We start from the raw sequence: 18,167 nt of genomic DNA, 5'->3' as shown, positions 1-18,167 counted from the left end.
CTGATGGAGTTATGAATGTTCTTTCTGGATGAAACCCAGGAAGGCTTTTTAAATATGTTATTAATGGCTATAAGGCCTGTATTTGTTGGGAGAGGAAACTGTTTGAGTTGGACAGATGAGAGAGCAAAACAATCCAAAATGATAAAAATACATGTAGGTTCAGATTCGCGTTCAGTATTTATTTCAGATGTATGGGCCCATTGTGCTGTGCTTCTCAGAAACGGGCGATTTTCCTTTCGTCCCTCTGAGATATCGTATTTCTGCTATGTTTGGAAGATTATGTTTTTTTTGATTCCTCAGCAGTTTGTTGTAAATTTGCTCTTTAATTACATTGTATAATTTTCCTAGTATTGTCTCTACTTGAGTATTCACAGACCGGCATGTTTTCAGTTAAAATCACAGTGCCGAGGATATGATTTCATTCAGGTCGTTGACTTCCCTGATGTTTAGTTAAACTGCCGCAGAGCTGAGCACGCTTTATTTTTCCTACCTGCGTTTTACTGCTGAGGGGGACACAGATCACAGCATACGGCACATCCTGTAAGGAAACATGGGGAAGGAGCTTCAGGAGGGCAGGTGTGGGGGTGGAAGAGGGAGACGGAGCTGTGCTTGGGAAACCGTTCCAGTAGGTGGTTTCGAAAGGGAACATAGTCAGAACAGCCCTTCACTGCTGACAGGAAAGCTGCAGTTTCCTCAGGTGTGAAAACACTGACATCTTTTTTCACATCACCTTTTGGGACTTCATGTTTTAACATGAGGTGTTTATACACATGGAAATACTTTTTTAAAAGTTTAAAAACTCACGTTCAAACAAATTAAATAGCGATCAGCTGGATTTTGTTTTTATTTACTGATTTATTTATTTTAGGATTCAAATCTGTATCCCTGCAGGAGCACCACAGCTCTAATGTGTTGTGAACATGCGCTACTGCTACACCGCGACTCCAACAGTAGTGGTTTATTGAATCATTGATTCTAATGAGACTCCTTGTCTGGTGTCTTTGTTATTTAGACTCGTAGCACGGTTGTGGTTTATCTTTTGATTTTGGTAAACATTTCATCAGTGTCATTCATAATAGTGGCCTTTTAGTGGTTGCACAACAGTAAATATCTTCAGGCAAGAGCTACATTGGTGTTTATACATCTGTGGTGATATTTGACAAAGTTGTTGCTTTTAGTAAAAAATCGATGTTAGTTAACATGAGTAACAGGAGTAACTATGCTTCAATATTGTTAATAACTTTCTTCAATCTGCAAACATTGGAAATAATCATTATTGCTGGATCCATGGCTCGCATTTATATATCAACATTAATTCTGTATTTTGAGAGTCAAAACACCTTAGTGAACACCATTTACCTTAAAGGTACAGTTGCAAACATTTATTTGCTATTAATGCCATTAAAGTGCCTTTAACAATCTTCAGTTGAAATCTTTTGCCATTAACCATCTTGCACAGTTGGCACTCGTATGGTAGATTGTTATTTCTCTTCTGTGGTACGGTGTTTATTGGGTTTTGGTTAGGTGAACAGTCGTGATTTAATGTCAATATACATTACCGTTCAAAAGTTTTTTGCTAATTGAGAAAATATATTTTTTATTCATCTTGGATGTGTTAAATTGATCAATTTGTGATAGCAAATACTTTGTTCCAAAGAAATATACTGTATATATACTTTTGAACTTTGCATTCATCAAAGAATCCTTTGGGGGAAAAAATGATCACACTTTTCACAAAATTGTTAAGCAGTTTTAAACATGAATATTCATAAAAAAATGTTTCTAAAGCTCCAAATCAGCATATTAGAATGATTTCTGAAGGATCATGTGACACTGAAGACTTTAATAGCTGCTAAAAATTTAGCTATGCTTTCACAGGAATATATTACATTCTAAAATTTATATTAAAATATAAAGTTATTTTAAATTGTAATAATATTTCACTGTATTTTTACGGTATTTTGGATGAAATAAATGCAACCTTGGTGAGCATAAAATACTTATTTCAAAAACTAAAAAAAAAAAAAAAGAATCAACTACTAAGTGTATAATAGTGTATAATAAACATTATAAACAATAAACATTAGTGTATATTTATTACATATATGTGCCTTTTTTCATGAATAGGAAAAGTTAGTGTTCGACAAGTTAATTGGTGAGCTATATTCATGCTAGACACTATTCACATCAATGTGGTGAATTTAGTGGGTATGAAACCAGGGCAAAGCCGCTTACTCTCTAAACTGACTCCAAAAGCAGTTCCTCTACACACTTGGATGCTTAAAGGACGGCAGTAAAGTCAGACAAAGCTCATGTTGTGTCTGCTTTGATGGAGTGTGTTTGTCTGGGAGGTCACTCCAGGAGTCACTAGCGCGCATTGGGGTACTTTTGAGTATCCAACAACACACTGAAGTGTTCCTGTGTTCCTCTGCTTTTTGGAGCAGCAAGGTGGAACGTCACCCTCATTTGGTGACTCGGGTGGCTCGTTGGTTTTGGCGGGTAACACTGAGGATACGTGCATATGTGTATGCATTTATAGCTGGCCTATTTCACTGCAGTTACAGAAATAAACAGCACCCACAGACCGACAGACTGCACACTTTTGTCTCAGCCTGGATTCCTCAGTGGTAGAGATGTGATATTCCTGTGGCTCCGAGCCAGACAGACAGTCATATACCCCTGTCTCCACATCTCTCTCACTCTTTGTCCACCTTGTCTTATACATAGCCCCCCCACCACCATCCTTTGAGTCTCACACACGGATGCAATCATGTGTTGCCCGCGCTGCATTTGTTGGCCATGCTCAGTATAAATAAATTCAGACAGGCTTTGCCTGTCTCTGCATCGGTGTACCCTTACTCTCTACTACGCTGGCCTCTATAAATAAACCCTCTCAGCACGGGGAACCAAACATTGGAGGCTGCCCTATACTCTTTGGCTGAGCTGAGGTAGGACAGGAGGAAACAGATAAAGTTGTAATAGTTACATGTGTGTATGTATATCCAGTTGTGAGGCCATTCTCAGCAGTAACTTCCACTAAACAACTCGCAAAGTGTTTTACAATTCAAATGAGCCATTGTACGGCCGGGAGTGACGTTGAGAGGGGGTTTTCAATTGCGGCTACAACTGTGGAGTAGGTGGTTATGGCATTTCACCTGTTCCAAAGGCTTGTTGTGTCTGTGTAGGTGGATTTATTAGAGAGTTAGTTATATCTGAGGTATATAGTAGTCTATAGAAGAATCAATGACAATAAGAGCGTGTGAGATAAAGAAAAGGACATTTATTTTAAAAGTTTCAAATGCCACCTTCTTAGAAATGTAGTCTTTTCCTCACATCTAGAATATGTGCATGCAGGGCATGCCTATTAATCATTATTTTCAGGTTTTTAAATATGAAGAGGATTTATTTGTTTGTTTTTTTGTTAGTTACATCATGAACATGGACAGTGTACGCCTATTGATCATTATTTTTAGGTTTTTACAGACACACACACATACACACACACACACACACACACATATTTATTATAAGTAAACATTTAATTTATTATATATTTATTTTATTTTTTTATTATTTTTGTTTATTTATCTTTTGTATTTTACAAATATTGTAATATCATTAATGGTTTTTTGGGGGAAAAGGGGGGCATTTTGACATGCTCTTTATCTTTTATATAATAAACATATAGTTAAAAATGGTCTAACATAAAAAAAAACATATATATATATATATATATATATGTATATATATATGTATATATATATATTAATTGATGCAGACTAAATAAATGTGTGGCATGTCATTGATTCACATCACTTGGGCCTTAGACCCCTTTTTTTGTCATTTCCCTTGTAAATGTACTATGAAAATTCAAGATTCAGATTAAAAAATCCTCAGGTTCTTTCTCATCTTTTTATTTTCTTTCTTGCTTTTTGCAATATTCATTACTATTGTACTGTGCATATGTCATAATAACCATTACAACTATGTGTGTGTATGTGTGCAGGTTTATCTGAAGGCACCTATGATCCTGAATGGAGTTTGTGTGATCTGGAAAGGCTGGATTGATCTTCAGCGTCTGGATGGGATGGGTTGTCTTGAATATGATGATGAGAGGGCACAGGTACAGACTACAGACAAACCTCCATGTGCTGTAAAACTGTTTGTGCCTTACATACATCAGAAATGACTGACCACTGCCTGGCTTCCTGTCTTTTTGTGTGTTTGTACAGCAAGAGGATGCTCTAGCCCAGGCAGCCTTTGAGGAAGCCCGCAGAAGGACCCGTGATTTTGAGGACAGGGATCGCTCGCACCGTGAGGACATGGAGGTGAGAGCTGGAGTGAGTGAGGATGTGTGTATGAGTGTGTGACGTTTCGATCAGTTAGTGCATGCTGAAAATCTGATATGTTCTTATAGAAGTTCTCGTCTGAGTGTGTGTGTGTTTGTATACTATGTGTGTGCAAATGTGTACATGTTTTTTCCACTTGTGCATGTACAATACTTCTATATGTGCTTTTTATGCATAATCTTTACCTAATTCCTCTTGCTAATATTTTGATTGACAGCCACCACCAAAATATTTGATGCTTTAAGGAGCAGTTCACTGAAAATACCATTTTTTTAGCAGCTCCCGAGCAGGTAGATGATGAAGTGGTGCCACCGGCATCTTTTCTTATGGGTCAAGCTAAAGTGAAAGAGTGACTCTCACAAAATCATATCTAGATCACATCTCACCCCAAAATAATAGCATAATATTTTGGCCAAGGAAAATGAAGCCTTTTATTAGGATATTTCTGCAATGTCACATTATTTATTCATGACAATTAACCAAAATATGTCATTACTGTAATGCATCCGGACATTTGACTTTTGAGGGATTTTTTCATTCTTATTATTCTCAAAGATGATTAATATTCTAAGAAATTGCAGTTTTTAAAAGACAAATCAGAGTATAAGTGATATCTAAATTGTTTTTGTTTATATTAATTAAACTATTGATTATATACTGTATATTTTTATATTACAAAAATGAAAATAATATTTTTTTTATTATTATATGATTAATTGTCATGGAAATAAAATCAGTTAAACCTAAAGGGTTCCATTCATTCTGTAAGTCATGTAAGAATATACTAAACAGCATTTCAACATGAAATCTTTCATCTCTGAAAGTCATTTTTACATGAAAACAGTAGTTCTGTCTCCTTTCAAAATTGCACTGCAGGAGCAGGTAAATAAATGCCACCTCAACAACATTTCTGTCTGTTCCCTGATGTCTTGAGAGCTCTTGACGTAGCTTAACAGCTTGTCTGGGGCAATACTGATATGATCACTTGTCATTTAGCAGATGCCGATGGCACAGCTCAGTCATTTAATAACTCAGGAGGTAAGACAACAATTTAGGATTTTATGTAGTGAACTGCTGCCTTGATTTTCTGTTTACTATAAATCATTCAGAACAAAAGCATAAGGAAGAAGGGCATGTGTGTTTCTTAGGATTTTGTATGTTTGCTTGCATATATGTGAGTTGGTGTACGTGTAAGCTATTGAAGTGCTTTACTTGTTTACTCATGGCTTAGTGCATGAAGTGTCTTTGCATTGTAAGTCCTCAAATATAATCATTCTACAGTCAATCCAAACTGCACTCTTAAGATGAAAACTAAATTGTGTTTTTTAGGACCCTGTGGCATCAAAAATCTGGGACTGATGGCCTTCAAGGACCAGGGTCTGTCTCCTCTGCTTCTCTCTATCCTTGTGTCATGCACTAAACCGTGTCTGTCTGTAAGTGTGTGTACGTGAGTGTGTTTCACAAAAGCATGTGCATGAAAGAGCATCTCTGTGTCTTTATGCACTCTACTCTGTGTGTGTGTGTGTTTACTGTCTGTATGTGTTAGTGAGTACATGTGTGTTTCTACAAACGAGTGAGATTTTAGGCTTCTATAAGCAACTTTGGGCTGGGGGTCTTATACAGTAATCGCTAAAAAACGTTCTACCGGCGCGATAGACCCCCAGCTTGCTCTTCTCAGACCTCTGTAATGGAGACCAGACTTCTATCCCAAGATTCCTCACTGCCCCGCCCACCCACTCCCCTGCTGCAAAGCCCTCTGGGAGCTCTCAGGCACAGCTTGGCAGCACATGACCAGAAAGATTCCCCTTATGAACCGCCGCTTTTATATCCCTCCCTCCTAATCTACACCCTCAGGCGTTCCTTTACACTCTCTTCATCCTCTCTTCCAAAATCAATCATGCCAAGGTCTCTTTTTTAAATAGATCTGGCTGCTTATGAAAATCAAATTTCTTACTCATTGCAGTCAGGCGATCTGTGACTCACGGGCCAAATGTTTTTCCCTCAAAGCTCAAAGTCACTGTGAGCGGTGGAAAAATGAAACCCTGTAATTATTCTATAATTCATGCTTTCTCATCCCAGCAGTGTGGAGTCTGACCCTGGTTCAGAGCTTGTTTTCGAGCTGCACTGTTCGGTTGGCTTTATTTTGGAAAGTGGATAGTACTTGAGCTCGGATCGAACCACTAGCCTTCTCATTACATATTGCACGACGACGCACATATCTGAGGTCAAATATTACACTCCACAGTGCATAGGAACAGCTTTTTAACATTAGAAATGAATTTCCTGCCACAGTTAATCAATTGAATGCAAGTACTAATTCCTTATACTAACTCCAAACTTTCAAATGGTAAACACTTAAAAATAAAAGTTCCAAAAAGGGTTTTTCATAATGATGCTGTAGAAGAATAATTTTTTGTTCCCCCAAAGAACCTTTCATTGAAAAGATCTTAAAATAATCGTTTTTTACTGAAAAGAACATTTTATGAATCTAAAGAATCTTTCCCGCTAAAAACCTTGTGTGTAATGCATACTGTAGGTTCTATGGATGCTCTTCAACCTTTATTTGTAATAGTGTTATATAGAAATAATACTGGATTCCAAACAAAGCTAGCTGTGTGAAGTCTGATCTTCGTTCAGAGCTTGTTTTTGAGCTGCATTTTGGTCGCCTTTATTTTGGAAAGCGAATAATACTTGAGCTCAGATCGTACCTTGAGCTTTCACGCTGTACAATGGTCACATAGCTGTGGTCAGATCTCAAACTCCATCATCTGTAATTGGATAAAAACCAGCACAATTGCAGGCTGGATCAGCAGAAAGCCAGCGTTTTCTGGGAAAGTGGGCCAGGTTCGTTTCAAAAGGACGAACAATGCATTTAGAGACTTCAAAATCACTTATGACCTCACCGAGAGACAAAAAGGAACATTCGCGGTGCATAAACACTTATTTGTCCTCTCTCGGCGTGTCTTAATGCGGTTCCGTCACTGTTTGTCTATGCAGGGAGTCCAAGGGGGCGAATCAAAGCTGAAAGATATCGAAGAGTGTAATGGCCTTCTGCGTGATAGATGGTAAAGAGATGGATGAAAAATAGATAGGCCATTTTTCATGAAACCCAGGCCTTTACTGCAGGTGGGATTAGAGCATGAGTGATGTTGGGCCAGTGCAAGTATTAATATGTCATTAGTATTGATCTTTTTCATTAGCAGGGCTGTCTGCCCGGCAAAATCTAAGCACTATTGACTTGTGGTACAGGAGAGTGCTTCAGCTGGGCTCCGTATGATCGATGCTGCGTCCTCTCATCCACACAAAAACACTTTTTCAAAGCTTAAATACTACAGAGCAAGCATAAAAATGCTTTTTGTGCTTTATAAAGGCCTATAGATATATACAACAACATCTGTTCTTGTGCAGCATTTTTATTATTTACTGCCCTGCTGAACAAAAAAGAAAAGAAAAGAAACTTAAATCTGATTTGTTGGGATTACCTAGTCAGCCTGGTCTGTTGGCTAGTTTTTACTGGGGTTTTGTGTATTTATTTATATATATATTAGTACTGTCAAACGATTCATCGTGATTCATCGCATCCAAAATGTGTGTTCTGTGTATATTTATTAAGTATATATAAATACACATACAGTTTATATTTTGAACATATTAACATGACTGTATTATTTATATTCATATCATTTATTAAAAAAATATATAATAAATATAAATAATATATAAATAAAAATAAATATAATAACATATTTTTCTGAAATATATACATGCATGTGTGTGTATTTTTAAATACATAATAAATATACACAGAACACATATTAAGCAAACAAAAACTTATTTTGGATTAATCATTTGACATCACATATATATATATATATATACACTACTAAGAAAAATATGTTCACCAAGGCTGATAAGAAATACAATAAAAACATTAATATTGTCAAATATTATTACAAATTAGAATAAAGGTTGTATATCTTAATTTATTTTAAAATGTAAATTGTTCTTGTGATGGCAAAGCTGAATTTTCATCAGCCATTACTCCAGTCTTCAGTGTCAAACGGTCCTTCAGAAATCATTTTAATATGCTGATTTGGTACTAAAGTACCATTTTTTTCAGTGTTGACAGTTTGTCACACATTTGCCTTTATTCACTTAGCAGATGCTTTTATCCAAAGTGACTCACAAATGAGGAACACAACAAATGATTCATCATAAAGAAGCAATTTAATGTGTCCCTGCTGAAAAAAAAGTCTTGCTCATCTCAAACCTTTGAACAGTAGTGAATAAATAACACCACAGTTCATCGAAATCATGTAGAGCTCACTCAAGCATATTGTTTACAGTAAGTTTATGCACTAGACTGCTTTGTTGCTGTGTTTATGACAGCTATAACAGCTTCATCTGTTAATGCCTACGCTTAAAGATGGGATTCCCAGGCGTCGGGTCGAGTAAAAACAGCCTTGCGTAGCTCTAGAGTTAGAACGTGCTATAATCACCGTTTGCACAGATGATGACCTATGCCACACTATGTGAGATACTCTATGTCTGCCTCTTCATCTATCTTTCTCTCACCGTCTGCCCGTCTGTCTGTCTGTCCGTCTGCCCTGTCTGTGCTCAGACATTTATGTCAGAGAGAGATTTAGACATAGGCACATAAACATATGTAGCTATCTGTGACAAGGCCATCAGTCATATCTTTATTTTTAAGGCTAGTGATTTGAAGACTCTTCCCCCTGACTAATGACTAATGTCTGCCACTTCAAACAAAAAAAGCAGCTCAATTTTTAGCGTCTAGAGTAGACTGATGTTGAGCTCTGCCATCCCCTGCTGGACACAAAGAGCAATTGCATGTTGGCTGCAACCTATTACTTGTATTGTGTTTGTAGTTTGAGAACTAACATATGAGTGACTCAAGCACAGCACAACCATTTTAACTGTATTTTGTCTCTGTCTTGGTTTGCTTGTTGGGTTGCGTGTGTGTGTGTGTGTGTGTGTGTGTGTGTGTGTGTGTGTGTGTGTGTGTGTGATGACCCAGCCCAGGCGACAGCAGGACCCCAGCCCTGGCTCCAACATGGGCAACACTGATGATCACAAGATGCGCTAGCGCCATTCACCAAAGTGGGCAGGGATAGGGTCACAAGACCTCCAACACCACGGCAATCTCATCTCCTGATGCCTTGTTTATCACAGGACAGACCAAAGTCCACACCGGTGGGGATTTTCGGATGGGTTGTTTGGTGAAGGGGCAGGGTGGGTTGGGCTGGGCTGGTATTGATGTGAGTCCGAGATTCATTCGCATTTGATTTAGTCCCTCGTTTCTTCTTGGGATTTTTGCACTATGTGATACGTTCAGTTTAAGTCCCCCAAATCGCCTTTCGGTATGCATGGTTTTCCTACTTATGTTTGCTCATGTTCCCCCCTATGCAAGGCATCTTATTTTATCCTATTGTAATGAAATGGCATTTTTTTATTATTTTATTTGTATTGTGTGTGAAAGTCAGGATGTTTACTTTTTGTATTTTCATTTCCTCTATATAAACATGTCTGTCCTTGTGCTTCGTAGGAGAAACTAGTAAATTTCACTAGGTAGATTTATGCAGTAGAGTAGAATTTTTTTAATGTCTAAAATCAAGAAAGAGGCTGCTGATGTTGTGAACGAGGAGGTCTTTTCTTCTACCATCCTTCTCCATGTGCTCTGTCTTCCACTCTCTTCCTGTAACAGTCAGTTGAAGCATGCTTTGAACGTGAACCGAGAAGCAGGAAGTGAATATTGAGGTCAGTGTTACTCTGAGCGTGCTCTACACAAAATAATCTGCTTTTCCTTTCTTTAACGTCAATGTTTTACCCATTTAGTTTTAAGCAGTGTTTTGCTGCACAGGCTATTTTACTCTGGAATACTTAAAATTAGTTAAATTCATTTTTCAGTCATTAAAAACAATTCTCTAAAATGGAAAACTTTTCACTTTGTCAAATATCACAATTTTTTATTATTTTTTTTATTTTATAACTGCATTGTTTCCCTCTCTGTTTTCTTTGGTTTTACCGCGATTTTGATATTAAAACTCCCTCCATTCTTATAAAACCAGGTGATTTTATGCAATTTACAATATATACCAGATAGGACTTTTTTAACACTCAGATAGGAGGCGTAAAGACAAAAAAATTATATAAAATTCTGAACATTTTTACATCTGTCTCTGTTATTGTATATGCAAGTAAGTTTAATCATAATACTGGGATAAAACTCCACCAGGTCAAATAGAAGACATTAGTGTGCCCTTTGGTCAAGGTCCTGAAATCTGTTTAAGTTGATAAGTTTTGGGACAGTCAGTGCTGTTGGATTGGATGTTAGTTGTTAAAGGTAAATCAGCGATAAAGAGAAAAGAAAGTAGGGAAGGAAAGACAGGTTAGAAACCAAGTTACTCTATCACTAAAGCTTGTAACAGAACAAGAACAGAACTATATGACATAAACGGAATCACAAATTGCCATCCAGTGACATTTGATTTTGAACATAATATTTAACGATGCATCGTTTCTATGTTGTTTTTTTATTTTCCACATCCAATGGTAAGGATTTAAGGGCCAAGAATTAATTTTTGGGTGGGATGCTGAAGTCAGAAGGTATGGCCTACCTCTAGCTTAAACCAAATATACACAAACGAGAGCTTATTTATAGAGAGCAAGTTCATGTTGTCTGAGTTTTGAAGAAAAGCTAATGTTGGTTTAGTAGAACGTTAAAGCTTTATATAGTCGGAAGGTGGGCTTTCATACCACACAGTGGTCAGAGACTGGGCACCAGGAAGCTACTGAGGTCGGGATATATTTTGAAGATGCCAGAGACCGAGAACTTGACCAAACCAGAGTCCGCAAAGCAGTCCTGCTTTAATTCGTCTCGCAGATCATCTCACTGCTTCTAGGTGTGTCTTGTGCTGTGTATCAAAGAAGTAACCATTGCTGGCCCTCTGTTAGTTTCTCTCTCACCTTTACTTAATGCTGGCATTAAGGCAAAATACAGTACACACCAGGTAGTGGACGGTTCTTTTTTAATGAATGAATAAATAAAATGTTTATTTTCTTATTTGTTTTAAGTTATTGATGCAGGTATACGTTTGTTTCATTATCAGGTTCCGCTATGATGAAATGTGTATTTCTGTATTGATATATTGCTTTCCTTTTCCCCTTTGCCCCCCTAAAGAAGCGGGGATGCTTTTATATGGTCTTTGGTTTTAGCTCTTTTTCTGTTTTAAATTTTAAGCAAGGAGGACTGTCAACTGAAGTGTTATGTTTGATTTGTTTCTTATTAAACTTGTTACGAACAATATTCTCATTCATTGTAGTGTATGTGTGTGTATCTTTTTTTATCCAGTGGAATTTGTTTTTTCTTCTGTCACATACTGTAGCAGATCATGTGCAGATTTAAATAACCATGTTATGTCCTAAAAATTACTGCTCAAAAACTCAAAAAGGTAGTTCCACAATGTGATCTCACATTTCTGAATATGTGTTGTTTAGTAAAACAAAATCTTAAATATGGAATAAAATGCAAATGTTTAAAATAAAACTCTTTTGTGTTTCTATGTGAACACAATTATCTAATATATTACATGTTTTATAACATAATTTTGACAAAATTACAGCTTGAAATTACACACTATAAAATTATAGTATAAGACAATAAGTCTTGTTATGTAGACTAATATTTGAACACAATATTTGGCTGCTACAAGCTGCAACAAGCAGTAATGACAATTTCACAGCTGACTGTAAAATAATAAAACAAAGCTGGTAGTCTGGATTCCATAGAACAGTATAAATTGAGCACAATCACTGCTCTGGTAAGATCATTCATATTTCTTTATAATAAATCAGAGTTGTGCAGCTAGCAATGCATAGAGCTATAATACAGTCCTCTGTCTCATGGGCAGACAATGGCTACTGGATGTCAGGGGACAAATGGATAAAGTAATAGACTGGGGTCAGGAGAAGAAGCCAGAGAGAAGAGTCCAGGAGCTGTGGAGCTTTAGAAGGTTGATCTGGCATCCTGCCTGGCTCACTGTAAAAGGACAAGAACTCTTGACTACCAATACTGCAAAACCACTTAGAGTGTTTTCTTTTTGCAATCAGATATTCCAAGCCTTTACTGTTATTTGGGATGAGGATGTCATCTGGAGCACATGAAATGATGGCTGTTGGCTGCTTTGATGCAAGCTGCAAAGCAAGTCAAAGGAAAGAAAGAAGGCAGGAAAGGAACCCGCAGGCTCATAAGGCACCTAACCCCATGTGCGTTGGTGAACGGCAGGCAAAGATGGATGCGGAAAGTTTCCTTTGCTACCTGTAATGTCCACCACCATGCCAAAGCCATCTTTGAGCACTGGGATGAGTGAAGTGAGATATCCCACTGAGATGGAGAAATGCAGCACCACATCAGAGAAGATACATAAAGTCTGGCTATGGCCTTATTTAAGAGTAAAAGTAAACACAAATAAATAAAATAACATGTACTGTAGGCAGATAATGCTATATAATGGAAATTCAACAAACTTTTATGCCCCCTAGAACCTCATTGAAAATTAGACTAGTAGCTACAGATACTTACAACTTCACACAGATGTGGAAACATAAAAATATAGAAATGAATTAAATCTGATCAGATTAAAATTACACATCACTGTAACTAAATTCACCATCTCCTAGAGAAATGAACTAGATCCTGCACTCTTTCATTGTTTGAAACGGAAGAGTTGGACTGGCCATCATACTTATTTTAGGACTTCTCATCATAGAAGCGTTGTATTTGGCGATCGGACACCTTGAGAGAGGTAAGATGCACCTGTTCCTTTACAAACCTTGAAGAAAAAGAAGGGGATATGAGAAAATGTCCTACAACATGACTTCACCCTTAAATCCATTATAAGGTAAAATACTACAACATGACTTCACCCTTAAATCCATTATAAGGTAAAATACTACAACATGACTTCACCCTTAAATCCATTATGAGGTAAAATACTACAACATGACTTCATTAACTTTACTGAATGCATAACTTGTGGAGTCTCGACTGATGTCACATAGGAAGATCAAAGGTTGTTGAATTATTATTTTTTTTAATGCAATTTAAAAACCGGTTTTCAAATTAATTATTAATACCTGTTCTATTTAATTATAAAGTTTTTTTTTTAAAGTCTTTTTGTACGCAGGCATCATATAGGTAGATTTAGTTTAATATAACCTGCCCAAAAGTCAGTGTGATACAACTGAGGGTCTTATTGGAGATGTTCGTATACTATACTAGTAAGCACACTGTTAAGAAAGCCATGGTGTTTGTCAGGTCAAAGATCAGAGAAGCCTTGACTGGTCCATTCAGATTTCCAATTCTAATAGAGATCTCTTCACCCCTTCTGTGGCTGTAAACTTAATCTGTCTTAAGGAGCTGTTTCTTATCCACACTGATGTTCACCTCCAAAACCTGCCTAAAGGACTTTGCCTCTGTTGAGTCAAACATCCAAACAGCCCAAGCATCAGAACACCCTCTTTATAACAAGTGTAGTGTAATATTTTCAAAAAGTGGACATAGGAAATACAGTATCAAATGTTTTCACAATTCAAAAATTGAAATAACCCATATACAATATTATTAAATGCAAGTAGTGTTGGTTTAATGTTGAATATAGAAGCTTCTTGCACTTTCCACAGATATTTGGAAATACGTACAAAAAATACACTGTAATATATAACTGTGCCACATTTTGTTATTGCAGCATTTGTTTTTCAGCTCTTTCCTGCATATTTGTGTATGATATTGAAATAGATGTAGAATATATCCTTCAGTGCATGAATTGAGGTGCATTACTGTAAAATACCACTAGATGTCAATGTATTAGCAGTGATGAAAACTCCAGCCTTCATGAGCTCAGCAGGTAAGTGGCTGTATATATGTAGTACAATATTCTTGATCCATTAAGCAAATCCATGGACTTGACCCGACTCTTTGGTTATTTATAGATTACAACGGAGTCTATTTTTTCCTGTTTATTTGTCTTCACAATAGCATTTTGTTACCCAACAGCAAAGTGACACAGTTCTAGGGCAGGAGAACAGAACTACTTTCTCGCTCTCCATCTGTCCTTGATTCTTTCTCTTCCTCTCTATGAATCATCCCTAGTTTTCTGTATTATATATATATATATATATATATATCCATAGTATTTACATCCAGTGTAATACGTATATCAGTAGTTTGTTTTTCTAACATTGAATGATAAAACATGAAAAAACATACATTATCATAAATCCATCACATCACTCATGTTTTTACATCCATCATGTTTTATTGATGTTATTTTATGATTGTTTCAGGTCGACGGGTCTCGATCCCGGGTCATTCCTGCAGTATGTATAGAGTCTCGTCTAAACCGCCTCCAAAGGCCTAGAAGACATGGATGTCTTACCTGTGGGGAGTGAGTGCGTGTATGGGAAGAGAAGAGATATTGATTTGCACTGAAGAGAGCCGCCCACACAGACCGAGAGAGATACAGAGAAAGAAAGCGATGAGCGGGAACTTGTATTCAGCTCTTTAGGAATAAAAGGGTCAGAGCCTCATTTGTCAGCCGGACCTCCACCTTATATAATGACCATGAACTGTGTTCATTTGGCTGAACGGTAATGAGGTCCACTGATAAGGCTTTGTTACTTGTTGGTGTGTACATGTGTCAAAGTTTAGACTCCTCCATCAGAAGAGGCATGTTTGCTGTATATAAATGCTGTGTACTGCCAGCACATAGATATTTGTGGAAAAAGCACTCAAGTTTTTCTTGAGTGAAAAAAAGGGCAAAATTAGTTTATCATAAATAGTTGTGTTGTAGTCTTTTGTGTTGTAGTCTTTTGGCCAGGATATCCTGGGGCTCTGCTTGGCCTCCGTTCCTGCAGGGCTCTTGTTTCGGAGAGCTCTAAGTGGCTCTTGATGCTAGTGGCTGTGCTGGCAAGGCCCAGACCCTCCTTATTCTCCTCTTGGCAGCCACCCATAGTTCTCGCTCACTGGCTTCCTAATTTAGTAACGGCGGGTAAAAATATGCGCTAACGAACAGGGTCTGGTATGTCAGGCTGCCGTCCAAAGGGGAAGAGTGAGTGAGAGAGAGAGAGAGAAAGAGAGAGGATGAGTGAGGAGGGGAGAGAAGGGAAGGGGTTTGAGATCAGGCATTCCAGAAGATGGCAGTGTACAGCACAACCACAGCTCTGGCTTTCTATAGCACATCTGTAGTCATATTCTTAAAAGCAATGTAACAGTATTAAAAACATTATTGAACAACACTGACACAGAATATGTACCATCCTCACTACCTTAGGTTACTCCAATAGACGTGATATTTAATTGTCTGAAAACTCTTTTCAAAAAGTGGACATAAGAAATACTGACACATTTTTATATTTTTCTGCTTAGATTTATCATAATATTTTGCATATTAATATACTATATATACTTTATAAATGATAAAAAAAAAAATATATATATATATACACATCTCACACCAAACAGATCGGCAATACTTGACTCATTTCACTCTCCTGTCACATGGTAGGGGCCTCTGTCCTAAACTTTTCTAATGAAGACAACATAAGGGGTAAAACATGTGCATGTAGTTCGCCTTATTATTGCAAATAGCCTGTTTTGCATAAATGTGTTTTTCAGATGAACGTGAACAGTTCTGTCTTAATATTTCGCAACTGATCTTTCGTGCCGATGTGTAGTTAAGTGTAGATCAATAGCTGCTGTTAGTAACTGGAATTTGTAGATGCATTAGAATTTAGCAGCTTTGCACAAAGTAAAATCCACATGTATAGATGTGCGTGTGCACGTTCAAAGACTGTGAAAGGGCAGGGGGTGGGGGGTGAAGGCCAGAGAGAGAGAGAGAGTGTGTGTGTGTGTGTGTGTGTGTGTGTGTGTGTGTGTCTATGCATACATGTGCATACGTATTTGTCCAGCCTTGTTTTCATAAAATGTGTGTGTGTGTGTTTGTGTGTGTGAGTTAACAGGTCTTTCTCAGGATGTGAATGTGTGGTTGGACTGTCTGAGACCTCAGGCTTTGCTGGCTATGTCTGGTGGCTCTGAGTCATCTGTTCATGTCTGCACAGGCGTGAGACAATGTAGGAGACCAGCAGCTGACATAGGGCCCCAAGACCTCAAGACTCTTGACTGTGCTGAAGATGTACTGTTTGGGATCCAGAACATTAATGTCTTGCATCATATGAGGAGCAGACAGCAACTAACATCTCATATGTGTGTTTTTGTTTGATGGATCATCTTGACCTTAGAACTGCAGCCTTACTTGTGTTTGGATGTGGAGGATGTGCTTTCAGATCAGAAGATGCTTTCATTAATCCATTAGTTTTGTGTATTGTTGTGCCTGTGTGTGTTGTGGTCTTGATATATGGTTGATTTATTGACCTGGACAGCTAGCATGAGTGGGGTGAGGTCATCTACAAGAGTGGGTGATCATGATGTAATCGCACTGAACTAAATGACCTGATGTCCTGTTTATGTTTTAAAGGAATAGTTCACCCAAAAATGAATGACTTAAGACCTGTTCACACCATGAACGATTACTGTAAAGATAACTATAACAGTAATAATATTAGTGTCCACATGAACGCACAATAACATTCTGTTAATAATAAGAGCGCACTGCACATATGTTGTCTGTCGCTTTAAATGCTCAATCACTTTAAAAGCCATGTGGATTTTGATTGGCTGTTAATGATTTTATTATTCATCTGTTTGAAAAATCATTCTGAAAGATTCCAGTGATAGTCCTCTGTGCCTTTAACATTAAGTTGTTGTGTGGACATCCCTATTCTTATAGATTTAGAACGATTCTTAAAACTGTATAGTTATAGTTATTGTCATTGGTGTGAACAGACCTTCACTCTGATAAATTATACTTATTTTTTTCCAAATCTGTATAACTGATGATTTGGTGGAACATAATAATAATAATAACCTGGCCACTCTGGTGCTAAACAGCTCCAAAAAGGACACAAAAGCACCATTAAAGTATTGTAAAATTGGTCTGACTGTTTACTGTGTTGCTAGTCTTCCGAAGCCATATTGTAATTTATCATTATTAACAGACAACCTTAACTTCCATTGGCCAAATCAATGAGTAAATTAGTTAATCTTGAGTTGATATAAACAAATCATTTAGACCTGTGTTTGAAATGGATCAACCAATTCATTGAAAAAAGTCAACTCAAAAAAGTATTTGTTCAAGTATTGGACATCAACTGTCCTGCTAAGACACGTGGCATGATTTTCTGTGAGACTGAAATTTCAGTCTGTTTGTCATACAAATCTACTGTTTGGCTTCAGAAGATTTGAAATCTAGTGCATATGAGACATGTTTTTGATACTTTTATGGTGAAATTTGGCCATTTTTGGCTCTACAACCATCCAAGTAGGATATTATTTTTGAATATATATATATATAATACACAAAAGGTGAAATGACAGTTAACAGAATAATGACCCAGAGTATTGCTTTTACAAATTCCATTGAGACATTGGGGCCAGTGGAAATTCATTTTGGCTGACATAAAGCTATAATAATCGCAAACTTCATCAAGGGGGAAATTTCTACAGATTCCAAAGTCCTTAACGCACACTGCCAGCCTCTGTTACAGACTTTTACCTACATCTATAGATTCAAATTGAAACCCAGTCTGTTGATTTGGGCGTAGTGATAAACATGTGGTTATATATGTTACATAGCACAGCCTCAGAAATGCCCCCGCTTACATGTGAAAGTGCTGTTTCTT

At 37.2% G+C, this 18,167-nt stretch overlaps 1 protein-coding gene across 10 annotated transcripts in view; it reads left to right on the top strand.

The window, feature by feature from the left end:
- Positions 1-10,318, top strand: part of LOC132101452 (core-binding factor subunit beta) — a 36,329-nt gene extending 26,011 nt beyond the window's left edge. Inside the window, exons 4-8 of one of the 10 annotated variants that reach the window (XM_059506432.1) lie at positions 4,007-4,123; positions 4,233-4,328; positions 5,346-5,387; positions 5,679-5,726; positions 9,393-10,318. In XM_059506432.1, coding sequence (XP_059362415.1) covers positions 4,007-4,123; positions 4,233-4,328; positions 5,346-5,387; positions 5,679-5,708 — 285 coding nt within the window. In that variant the 3' untranslated portion in view covers positions 5,709-5,726; positions 9,393-10,318. Of the gene's footprint in view, positions 1-4,006; positions 4,124-4,232; positions 4,329-5,345; positions 5,388-5,678; positions 5,727-9,387 lie in introns of all 10 variants that reach the window. The other 9 variants (XM_059506435.1, XM_059506434.1, XM_059506431.1 and 6 more) reach the window with 9 other exon arrangements.
- The last annotated feature ends 7,849 nt before the right edge of the window (positions 10,319-18,167 follow it).

Source organism: Carassius carassius, chromosome 23 (assembly GCF_963082965.1).
Source record: "Carassius carassius chromosome 23, fCarCar2.1, whole genome shotgun sequence".
NCBI lineage: Eukaryota > Metazoa > Chordata > Actinopteri > Cypriniformes > Cyprinidae > Carassius > Carassius carassius.
The sequence above is the reverse complement of the archived record's forward strand: the minus strand, read 5'-3'. Positions and strand labels throughout refer to the sequence as shown.